The sequence below is a fragment of the Mirounga angustirostris genome, unplaced genomic scaffold (genome assembly GCF_029215605.1).
Source record: "Mirounga angustirostris isolate CCGP_5_RB_7025 unplaced genomic scaffold, mMirAng1.0.hap1 SCAF_2, whole genome shotgun sequence".
In the NCBI taxonomy this organism is placed as follows: Eukaryota; Metazoa; Chordata; class Mammalia; order Carnivora; family Phocidae; genus Mirounga; species Mirounga angustirostris.
In genome coordinates this window covers 106,895,701-106,908,385 of record NW_026991710.1, presented here as the reverse complement: position 1 = coordinate 106,908,385, position 12,685 = coordinate 106,895,701, and the positions used below count along the sequence as shown (strand labels likewise).

The window sequence follows — 12,685 nt, the reverse complement described above, 5'->3', positions numbered from 1 at the left end:
TCCTAGGATCGAGCCCCACATCGGCCTCCCTGCTCAGCAGGGAGTCTGCTTCTCCTTCCTTTGCTTCTCCCCACTGCTCCTGTTCTCTCTCTCGCTGTATCTCTCTGTCTCAAATGAATAAATTTAAAAATTCTTTAGAAAAAAAAAAAACATAGATTCCCTAGTAAAATGAACATATAATATAACTAATTGACAAGCCCTGTTCGCTTTGAGTAAATTGTAGAAACTACAGCCTAGTTCGCCACCAACTTTTTCTCACTAAGAAAGTTAGTTTTAATTTACTGGTCTGGTGAGTCCTTAGTGGTCTCCACTGACCCCATCTATAGTGTTTAAGAGAACAAAGTATTGGCAAACTTTTTCTGTAAAGGCCCAAATGGTAAATATTTTAGGCTTTGCAGGACAAGAGGCAAAATCAAAGATATTATAGAGGTACTGAGATAACAAGAAAGAAAAATTCTCACAAAAAATTTTAGTAATGAAGTTTAAAATATAATAAATGAGTAAAATTTTTTGCAATACAAATCCATGAGAGGAATGGAATTTCTTTTTAGGAGTGGCATTTTTCTTAACTAGAGTTAAAAGTTGATGTTTTCTAACAAGTTGCTCACAAATATTCATCTGTAAAAACTATTCTCCAGTAGAAACTGGTGATCTAGAAACAGGTGACAACATTGGGTTTGGACTAGAGACTATAGATTGCTGATCCCTCTTTTAGATTATCCTAAAATGTTAACAGGTACTTAAAATTTTTTCTTTGCAGCTCTAGTCCGGTTTCTGTATTACAGATAATATCTGCGACTTCTGGTCTTATAGAGCATATCCTTATAAAACATTCTCAGTTTATTTTTGCCTTCTAAATTTTATACTGTAACACCATTACACTATTGTGTCAACGAACACACACTTTTTTCTTATCTTCTTTGAGTATGGGTTCTTTTTTGCTCTTCAGTAGTTCACAAATGCTCTCTCTGGTAAATAGTAATTTTATTTTTCCTCAGTAAAGCCAGAGTCATTTTTTGGGTTTTTTTTTTTAAATAAAGATTTTATTTATTTATTTTTCAGAGAGAGAGGGAACACAAGCTGCGGGAGTGGCAGGCAGAGAGAGAAGCAGGCTCCCCGCTGAGCAAGGAGCCTGATGCAGGACTCGATTCCAGGACCTTGGGATTATGACCTGAGCCAAAGGCAGATGCGTAACTGAGCCACCCAGGCATCCCCAGAGTCATTTTTTGAAAATAAAGTACTGCTGTTTACCCAAGAGTCCTTGTATTAAATAATGATCTATTGAACCTAAATTTGGCACTGTGTACTTATTTCTGTTACATTTTATTTAACTTATTTTGGTGATCAGTTCACTCCAGTATTCCATGTATTCTTCCCAGTTTTTAAGTTACAATTTGACAAATTGTCTTGAAAGTGCAGCATTCCTTCTTGTGCCTTTGTGATACAAGAAAGAAACCTTCAGATTACTTCATCTTAACCATGTGATATGGTTGGTTGAATCATCACAATTAAGAAAATATAATAAGGGACACCTGGGTGGCTCAGTTGGTTAAGTGTCTGCTTTTGGCTCAGGTCATGCATGATTGGGATTGAACCCAGCATCAGGCTCCCTGCTCAGTGAGGAACCTGCTTTTCCCTCTCCCTCTAGTTGCTGTTCCCCCTGCTTGTGCTCTCTCTCTCTCACTCTCTCTCTCTCTGTAAAATAAAATATATATAAAAAAGAGGGCGCCTGGGTGGCTCAGTTGGCTAAGCAACTGCTTTCCGCTCAGGTCATGATCCTGGAGTCCTGGGATCAAGTCCCACATCGGGCTCCCAGCTCAGTGGGGAACCTGCTTTTCCCCGACCCTCTCCCCTCTCATGCTGTTTCTCTTTCTCTCTCAAATAAATAAATAAAATTTTAAAAATATATATATATATAATAAAAATGGTAACTTGGGGCATCTGGGTGACTGAGTCAGTTAAGCCTCCAACTCTTTTTTTTTATTTTAATTTTATATTTTAAATTTAAATTTAGTTAATTAACATATAATGTATTAGTTTCAGAGGTGGAGTTCAGTGATTCATCAGTCTTTTTTTTTTTTTTTTTTAAGATTTTATTTATTTTTTAACAGCGAGAGACACAGTGAGACAGGGAACACAAGCAGGGAGAGTGGGAGAGGGAGATGCAGGCTTCCCGCTGAGCAGGGAGCCCAATGCGGGGCTTGATCCCAGGACCCTGAGATCATGACCTGAGCCGAAGGCAGACGCTTAACGACTGAGCCACCCAGGCGCCCCTCATCAGTCTTATATAATACCCAGTGCTCATTATATCACATGCCTGCGTTAATGTCCATCACCCAGTTATCCCATCGCCTCACCCCCCTCCTCTCCAGCAACCCTCAGTTTGCTTCCTATGATTAAGAGTCTCTTATGGTTTGTCTCCCTCTCTAGTTTCGTCTTGTTTTATTTTTTCCTCTCTTCCCCTTTGATCCTCTGCTTTATTTTCTTAAATTCCACATATGAATGAGATCATATAATAATTATCTTTCTCTGATTGACTTATTTCGCTTAGCATAACACCCTCTCTACTTCCATTCATGTCATTGCAAATGGCAAGATTTCATTTTTTTTTTAAAGATTTTATTTATTCATTTGAGACACAGAGGTACAGAGAGAGAGAGAGAGCATGAGCAGGGGGAGAGGCAGAGGGAGAGGGAGAAGCAGGCCCCCCCCGCCGAGCCAGGAGCCCAATGTGGGGCTTGATCCCAGGACCCCAGGATCATGACCCTAGCTGAAGGCAGACACTTAACCATCTGAGCCACCCAGGTGCCCCAAGATTTCATTTTTTTGATGACTGAGTAATATTCCATTGTATATATGTATGCTACATCTTCTTTATCCGTTCATTTGTTGATAGACATCTGGGCTCTTTCCCCATAGTTTGGCTATTGTGGACATGGCTGCTATAGACAGATCACTACAAGGACACCTGGTGGCTCAGTTGGTTAAGCATCTGCCTTTGGCTCAGGTCATGATCCCAGGCTCCTTGCCCAGCAGGGAGCCAGCTTCTCCCTCTGCCTGCCATTCCCTCTGCTTGTGTGCACTCTCCTTCTCTCTCTGACAAATAAATAAAATCTTTTGAAAAAAAGTAAATCGACCACTACATTTGTATCTTTGGGGTAAATACCCAGTAGTGCAATTGCTGGTCCTAGGGTAGCTCTATTTTCAACTTTTTGAGGAACCTCCATACTGTTTTCCAGAGTGGCTACACCAGCTTGCATTCCCACCAACAGTATAGTTCCCCTTTCTTTGCATCCTCACCAACATCTGTCGTTTCCTGACTTGTTAATTTTAGCCATTCCAACTGGTGTGAGGTGGTATCTTATTGTGGTTTTGATTTGTATTTCCTTGATGCCAAGCGATGTTGAGCATTTTTTCATGTGTCTTTTGGCCATTTGTATGTCTTTGGAGAAATATCTATTCATGTCTTCTGCCCATTTTATTATTGGATTATTTGTCCTTTGGGTGTTGAGTTTGATAAGTTCTTTAAAGATTTTAGATACTAGCCCTTTATCTGATAAGACATTTGCAAATATCTTCTCCCATTCTGTGGTTGTCTTTTGGTTTTGTGGACTGTTTCCTTTGCTGAGCAAAAGCTTTTTATCTTGATGAAGTCCCAATAGTTCATTTTAAGCCCCAACCCTTGATTTCAGTTCAGGTCATGATCTCAGGGTGGTTAGACCAAGCCCCCCCATCGGGTTCCATGCTCAGTGCAGAGTCTGCTTCTCTTTCTCTCCCCCTCTCCCTCAGCCACTCCCCTCACTCATGCATTCTCTCTTTCTAAAATAAATAAATAACTCTTAAGAAAAAAAGTGGTGGGGCGCCTGGGTGGCTCAGTTGGTTAAGCGACTGCCTTCGGCTCAGGTCATGATCCTGGAGTCCCTGGATCGAGTCCCGCATCGGGATCTCTGCTCGGCAGGGAGCCTGCTTCTCCCTCTGACCCTCCCCCCTCTCATGTGCTCTCTCTCTCTCTCTCTCTCTCATTCTCTCTGTCTCAAATAAATAAATAAAATCTTTAAAAAAAAAAAAAGTGGTAACTTGGGGCACTGGGTGGCTCAGTTGTTAAGCGTCTGCCTTCAGCTCAGGTCATGATCCCAGAGTCCTGGGATCGAGCCCCACATCAGGTTCTCTGCTTGGCGGGAAGCCTGCTTCTCCCTCTCCCACTCCCCCTACTTGTGTTCCCTCTCTTGCTGTGTCTCTCTCTGTCAAATAAATAAAATCTTTAAAAAATAATAATAATAATAATAAAAAAAAATGGTAACTTGAGGGCGCCTGGGTGGCTCAGTTGGTTAAGCGACTGCCTTCGGCTCAAGTCATGATCCTGGACTCCCGGGATCAAGTCCCGCATCGGGCTCCCTGCTCGGCGAGGAGCCTGCTTCTCCCTCTGACCCTTCCCCCTCTCATGTACTCTCTCTCTCTCTCTTCTCACTCTCTCAAATAAATAAATAAATAAATCTTTAAAAAAAAAATGGTAACTTGACTGAAGGACAGTTACATTCTCCTATGTTCCTACTCTCTCCAACAGAGTAGAAAGATGCACTTCTTCACCAAAATTATACTTTTGAATTAAAAAGAAGGAAAAAGTAAAATTCTGTATTTTGAAAAATTTCAAATCCATAGAAAAGTTGAAAAAAGAGTACAATGAACACCTGTATACCCTGTCACTAACTGTTAGCCTTTTCCACACTGCTTGGATTTCTTTCTATATACCCACACACCCTTCTTTTGCCAAACTTCCCAAAAGCAGGTTGCAGATATCATGACACTTTATCCCAGGTATTTCAGTCTGCAGCCTGCATCTTCTGGGTTTTTTTTTTAAAGATTTATTTATTTATTTTTAGAGAGAAAGAGTGCATGCATGCAATGGGAAGGGGCAGAGGGAGAGGAAGAGAGAGAAGACTCCCCACTGAGTACAGAGCCGGACTTCACAACCCTGAGATCATGACCTGAGCCAAACCAAGAGTCGGCCACTTCACCAACTGAACCACCCACGTGCCCCTGTAGCCTGCATCTTCTCAAAACAAAAACATTCTTTTACACAACTACATCACTATTGGCATAGCTAAAAATACAATACTAATTCAAAATACCATGCAGTATACAGTCTATACTCAAGTTTTTTTCAGTTGTTCCAAAAATGTACTTTATGGCTATTGAAAAGAACAACAACAACAGGATCCAGGGGCACCTGGGTGGTCGGTTAAATGTCCGACTCTTGATTTTGGCTAAGATCATGATCTCGGGGTAATCAGCTCAGGTCATGATCTTGGGTGGTGGGATCGAGCCTCATGTCAGGCTCCATGCTCAGCGGGGAGTTGGCTCGAGATTCTCTCCCTTTCTTTCTGCCCCAACCCCCACTCACGCACTCGTGCTCTCTCTCCCTCTCAAATAAATAAATCTTTAAAAAAGAAAAAAAAACAGGATCCAATTAGTGGTCATGCATTGATTGTTGTATTTGTTTAGACTCTCTCAACTGATAACTGTCCCCTGATCTTTTCTCTCTGTTCTTTCCAATATTGAATCTTTTGACAATTCTAGGTCATTTTCTGTAGAACATCTCACATTCTGGATTTTTGGCCTGTTTCTTTTTTTTTTTTCAAAGATTTTATTCACCTATTTGAGAGAGAGACCACATGAGAGGGGGAGGGTCAGAGGGAGAAGCAGACTCCCCACCAAGCAGGGAGCCCGATGCGGGACTCGATCCCGGGACTCCAGGATCATGGCCTGAGCCGAAGGCAGTCGCTTAACCAACTGAACCACCCAGGCGCCCCTGGCCTGTTTCTTTTTTAATAGATCCTGGTCAGTCATTTCTGGCAAGAACATCCCATGGGTTATGTTGAGAATGTCCCAATATAGTAAAGTAAGGAGGCATCAGATGCGCAGCCATCCCACTATTGTGGTTGCCAAGCTTAACCACTTGGTTAAGAGGGTGACTGCTGTATCTCTTGATTATAAAGCCTCATTTTCCATTTTGGGATTAGAAAGTAGCCAGTGGGCTGATGCTTTGAGACCCTGTGACTATCCTGTTCTCAACAACTTTTCAACCAGTTGTTTTAGGATCCATCAATTATCCTTTCTTTCTTTTTTTTTTTTTTTAAGATTTTATTTATTTATCTGACAGAGAGAGAGAGAGCAAGAGAGTGCAAGCAGGGGGAGCTGCAGAGGGAGAGGCAGAAGCAGACTCTGTGCTGAGCAGGGAGCCTGACTGGGGCTGGATCGCAGCCCCAGGATCGTGACCTAAGCCGAAGGCAGAAGCATAACTGACTGAGCCACCCAGGCGCCCCTCAATTATCCTTTCTTTCATCCATTATTACATGGAGAGTAGTTATTAAATAGCAATTTTCTAAATCTGTCATCCCTTCAATATTTAATAGCTGTCATTAAAAGAAGAAAAATTTTTTTAAAGATTTTATTTATTTATTTGACAGAGATACAGCGAGAGAGGGAACACAAGCAGGGGGAGTGGGAGAGGGAGAAGCAGGCTTCCCGCTGAGCAGGGAGCCCGATGCGGGGCTCGATTCCAAGACCCTGGGATCATGACCTGAGCCGAAGGCAGATGCTTAATGACTGAGCCACCCAGGCGCCCCAATAATAAAATCTTTAAAAAAAAAAAAAGATCTGAGCAAAATAGTTATTTGAAATTTTCAGGCTTACTTTAATGATAGTTCTTATAAGTGATGGTCATTTTAATTTCTTTTTTTTTTTAAGATTTTATTTATTTATTAGAGAGAGACAGCGAGAGAGGGAACACAAGCAGGGGGAGTGGGAGAGGGAAAAGCAGACTCCCAGCTGAGCAGAGAGCCCAATGCGGGGCTCGATCCCAGGACCCTGAGATCATGACCTGAGCTGAAGGCAGACGCTTAACGACTGAGCCACCCAGGCACCCCGTCATCTTAATTTCTGATATCCAGGAAATGATAATGTGTTCATTAAAAATATAATACCCAATGCTGGAAAGTGATACCAGAATCCAGTGCTGTGGGAATGAATGGTGGATACCTTTTGCTGATATGTAATTATCTGCATTATTTATTCCAGATTCCAGGTTATTGATTTCCAAATAGATGGTCCCCGACTTATGATAGCTTAGCTTATGATTTTGCAACTATACAATGGTGCAAAAGTGATATGCTTTCAGTAGAAACCATGCTCCAAATTTTGAATTTTGATCTTTTCCTGGCCTAGTGATATGTGATAGGCTACTCTTGCAGTGCTAGACAGTGGCAGTGAGCCACTGTTCCCAGTCAGCCACTTGATCACCAGCATAACCCACCCATGCACTTTCAACCATTCTGTACCCATACAGCCATTGTGTTTCTCACTTTTAGTACAGTATTTTATAAATTACATGAGATATTCAACACTTCGTTATAAAACAGGCTTTGTGTTAGATGATTTTCCCCAACTGTAGGCTAATGTCAGTGTTCTGAGCATGTTTAAGGTAGGCTGGGTTAAGCTATGGTGTTCAGTAGGTTAGGTATATTAAATGCATTTCCGACTTAATGTATTTCCAATTTACAATGGGCTTTTTGGGAGGTAACCCCATTGTAAGTCAAGAATGATCAGTATGAGCATCTGGGGTTCTGGTTTTTAGACTGGGGAGAGGGCAGGAAGGGCAGAGGGAAAGGAAGAGAGAGAATCTTAAGCAGATTCCACACCCAGTGCAGAACCCAGTGAGGAGCCACACATGAGGCTCAACCTCACAATCCTGACGTCATGACCTGAGCTGAAATCAAGAGTTAGTTGCTTAACCAACTGAGCCACCCAGGTGCCCCTGGGGTTCTGCTATTTTTCAAGTATGCTACATTATGGTGAAAAGTCTTTTTATGGAATGGCATATATAGTATTAAGAACTTCATATATATTATATCAGCAGCTAATATACCTGGCACATAGTAGATCTAATTAATGTTAGCTGTCTTCCTTCGCTCTACCACTCCCAATCAGATCACTTTTGAAAAAAAAAAAGTTTCTTTTTTGAAAAGTTTCTCTTTGAAGACAACTTTGATAGCTCTAAGGTCTATTTTAGAAAATAACTTTAGAACATAAGAAGACATTTTGTCTGTTGTGTTTGTCTTAATTCTTTGAAAACATAAAGCTCATATTAAGGTAAATTTATTAACTCTTTCTGTATGTGAATGTGAGAATGTAATGAAACCATACACACTCTCATGTATCACCTGACTGAAATAAGATGTATGCTTAATATACTTGCCTTTACTCCAGGTCATAGGCTTATATGAAAGATCAACCCAGTCTAGAAGGACCTTGGACTCTCTTTAGTCCACTAATAGAACTTGTCTGGTAACCCATGCTGGAGCAAAGGCAAGTGTTCTAGAGGTCCCAGGCCTAGGAATGTCACATCAAACTTTTCTGGTGTCACTTCTACATTAATTTTGCTGAAAGTACCTAGCCAAAATAGCTTCCTGCAGCAAAGTCAATTTACTGTTATCAAGTAGAAACATGTCATAATGATGATAGTAATTATTTTTTTAAAATATGTAATAGTTGTATATCCCATCCATAGGAGATCTAGTTGTTGTAGCTAGTTTGATTTATTTTGATATACTTTATTTATTTTGTCAGTTTAACAAATTCCAACACTCGATTTGTAGCAGGTCAATGATAGCAAAATAATTAGTTGACAAAATGTTATGCCTTTTTAAGCTACCTGATGTCTCCCAAGTGTCTGTGTATAGTGATGCATTAATATAACCTACTGAAATTCAAAGAAATAATGCTTATTCATAGATAATTAGTACAGCAAGAACCAATATTAGTAAATTATACCTCTGTCATATCTTTTTAATTACTTTAGGAGAAAGAAAATAAAATTGTACATACTGAGATAACATTATACTACTTTTTTCTTCTTTAATCCTAGAGAATGGGATATTATAGAAACTGAAGAACATTATAAGAGCCGATGGATATCTATTAGGATTCTATATCTTACCATGTTTCTCAGCAGTGTAGGTAAGTATTAGAAATTATATATAATTTTAAAAATTCAGAAAGTATCTTATTTTAATGTCACTTAATTTTTTAAATTATTATTTTATTTTGGTAAAAATCACATAATATAAAATTTCCCATCTCAACTATTTCTAAGATCAGAAGCGTTACATTTGTCTACATGATTATGTAACTAATATCCAGAGCTTTTTCATCTTGCAAAACTAAAACTCTGTACTCATTAAACAACTCCTCATTTCCCCCTACTCCTACGTCCTGGCAACCACCATTCTTTCTGTTTCTATGAATTTGACTACTCTAGATACTTCATATAAATGGAATCATACAGTATTTTTCTTTTTGTGACTATTTTATTTAGCATAATGTTCTTAAGGTTCATCCATGTTATAATATGAGTCAGAATTTCCTTTTTTTTTTTAAGGCTCAATAATAGTCCATTGTATATGTGGTGGGGAGGAAAATCTTTTCCTCTACTTTCTTAGGTTCTGTAGCTGGCCCCTGCAAATTAAAGCAATGGAAGACAGATCAACAGAATGAAATCTTGCCATTTGCAACTACAGGCTACATGGGTAGAGCTAGAGAATATGCTAAGCGAAATAAGTCAGGCAGAGAAAGACCAAAAAAGTATGATTTCATTCATATGTGGAATTTAAGAAACAAAACAAAAAGCAAAGGGAAAAAAAAAAGAGAGAGAGACAAACCAAGAAACAGACTCTTAACTAACTATAGAGAACAAACTGATGGCCAATCAGAGGGGAGGAGGGAGTGGGGTGATAGGTGAAATAGGGGATGGGGATTAAGGAGTGCACTTGTCATGATGAACACTGGGTAATATATGGAACTCTTAAATCACTACATTGTACACCTAGAACTAATACAACACTGTATGTTAACTATACTGGAATTAAAATAAAATAAAATACTTCTAATTTTTAGTAATTATCTAAAATTATGAGTAATAATTTTAATAGCAAAAAAGAAAATTATTTTAACTTTAGATTTTAATTAGTATGTTAAACATTTTACCTGTTTATAAGTTTCTTGATTGTGAAATTGTAACCTTGATTTCAAATATTAGTTTACTCTTCTAGTCCTCTTTTCCTCAAAATCAATATGTCAATTCAAAATACACTAAAATGAAACTATTAACTAAATTATTTTTTATTTATTTATTTAATTTATTTATTTGTCAGAGAGCACAAGCAGGGGGAACAGCAGAGGGAGAGGGAGAAGCCGGCTCCCTGCTGAGAGGAAATTATTTTTTAAAATAGGCTTTCTAAAAAGAATGAAGTGGGCACCTGGGTGGCTCAGTTGGTTAAGCGACTGCCTTCGGCTCAGGTCATGATCCTGGAGTCCCGGGATCGAGTCCCGCATCGGGCTCCCTGCTCGGCAGGGAGTCTGCTTCTCCCTCTGACCCTCCCCCCTCTCATGTGCTCTCTCTCATTCTCTCTCTCAAATAAATAAATAAAATCTTTAAAAATAAATAAATAAATAAATAATAAAATAAAAAGAATGAAGTATTGGGCGCCTGGGTGGCTCAGTTGGTTAAGCATCTGCCTTCAGCTCAGGTCGTTAATCCGGGGTCCTGGGATCGAGCCCCGCATCGGGCTCCCTGCTTAGCGGGGAGCCTGCTGCTCCCGCTCTCCCTGTGCGCTCTCTCTGTCAGATTAATAAATAAAATCTTGAAATAAATAAATAAGGTCCATGTTATAGTTCAAAAAATTCTATCTATAAATACTGATGAAATCATTTTAAGTATAACAAATTTTGCCTCTTTACAGGATTTTCTATTGTGATAATGTCAATATGGCCATATCTCCAAAAGGTTTGTACACTTTAAACTATTATTCTCTTAAGTAGCTATAGTAATAATAACTCTTATATAGTTAAGAGTTTTCTTAAGAGTCTCTTTGGTATTTTATTGACTTAGTCCTTACTAGAGTAACTTGAGATAATAATTCCTCAAAAGAGGCTTACAGGTAAGGTGATCAAATGCTTTATTGTGCAAACCAGAATACTCTTGAAGTGAAGGGAGTACTATATCAGGAAAACAGGATTATACCTGGACAGTCCCAGGCAAATGTAGATGTATGGTAACCTACTTATTAGCCACTTTCACATCCCATCAATACCCACTCCCTGATAAAAAAAGAAACTAAACTACACATAGTCTGAATTCCCAAAATGTACAAATGACATTTATATGGAATAATTTTGTGCTTTCCTATAGAATTAATTTGGGTTGTCAGGTGACATTGTAAAAAGAATAGATAATATATGTATTTTGATTCTTTGGTTACTAGATGGGAAGGAGGGGGTCAAGAAGATGCAAGTTTAGTGGGTACTCTGACATCAGTTAATCATCAAGTCCTGCCAATTCTATCTTTAAAAAAAAAAAAAAAAAATATATATATATATATATATATGACATATAACATAATGTAAATATATGTCAATTCTATCTTAAATCTCCAGAAATGAACTTAATGAAAATCAGTATATAAGTTGCAGACATAATTCATGTATAACAATACTTCATGTAAGGTTCTTGATGGAGCTCCTCTGTACTCTTCAACCTCCTATTCACTCCTTAAACTGCTACGATCTGATTAACTCCTCTACTACCCTGAAACTGCTCTCATTAAAGTCATCAGTGACTTAATTGCTGACCAAATAGATACTTTTCAGTCCTTTAGGTGATATTTGGGTAGCGTTTGACATTGTTGTCCTCTCCCTGCTTCTGAAAACCCTCTCTTAGCTTCTGTACATTTCTTTCTCCTGGCTTTGCTCTTTAAATATTTGTTCTTAAATTCTTTTGTGAGTTTTCTTTATCAACTTGTTCCTTATATGTTGGCTTTCCCAGAGGTTGGCCTGTGTGTGTGTGTGTGTGTGTGTGTGTTGTAGCCTAAATCCTAAGCTTTGGTCCATGTTAGATCTTTTTTTTTTTTTAACTATTTATTTATTTATTTTAAAAAAAGATTTTATTTATTTATTTGACAGAGAGAGACACAGCAAGAGAAGGAACACAAGCAGGGGGAGTGGGAGAGGGAGAAGCGGGGGGAGTGGGAGAGGGAGAAGCAGGCTTCCCGCCGAGCAGGGAGCCTGACGTGGGGCTCGATCCCAGGACCCTGGGACCATGACCTGAGCCGAAGGCAGATGCTAAATGACTGAGCCACCCAGGCGCCCCGGTCCATGTTAGATCGATAGCCAACAATTTGTTACACATTCTACTTGCATGAACCTAGCTTCCTAGGGTCTTTATACATTTTTTCCCCCTTTTTTCTGGAATGCTTTCCCTGCCTTCATCTCTCCTTTTCTCTGTCCTTCCCTTCCATCCTACTTTCCTGTTATCTTTTATTCATTCTTCAAGGCTTTGTTCAATGTTACCTCCTCCGAAAAGCCTTCTTTGATTGTCCCCCAGCCCAGTGTGAGTTAAAAGGTTTTCCTATGTACCTCCATACCCCATTATCATTAACACTTATCACTGAGTGCCATAACAATGTGTTTACAGAGAATTAACTTCCCTACTAGATTGTTAGGATGGTCAGATAGCTTCAACAAAAATGCTAGAATATTTGATAAATACTTAGAGATTAAAAATAATGCCTATGATACAAGAAGTTTATTGACATTTAATATTTCATTTTAGACTTTTTAGTTTTTATGAATT

General features: G+C 39.0%; 1 protein-coding gene across 3 annotated transcripts in view; it reads left to right on the top strand.

Annotated features, from left to right (window-relative positions):
- MFSD8 (major facilitator superfamily domain containing 8) overlaps window positions 1–12,685 on the top strand; it is a 39,312-nt gene that overhangs the window by 2,412 nt on the left and 24,215 nt on the right. For 2 of the 3 annotated variants that reach the window (XM_064585045.1, XM_064585044.1), the window contains exon 2: window positions 8,924–9,015. In XM_064585045.1, coding sequence (XP_064441115.1) covers window positions 8,924–9,015 — 92 coding nt within the window. Of the gene's footprint in view, window positions 1–8,923; window positions 9,016–10,796; window positions 10,841–12,685 lie in introns of all 3 variants that reach the window. The other variant, XM_045880475.2, reaches the window with a different exon arrangement.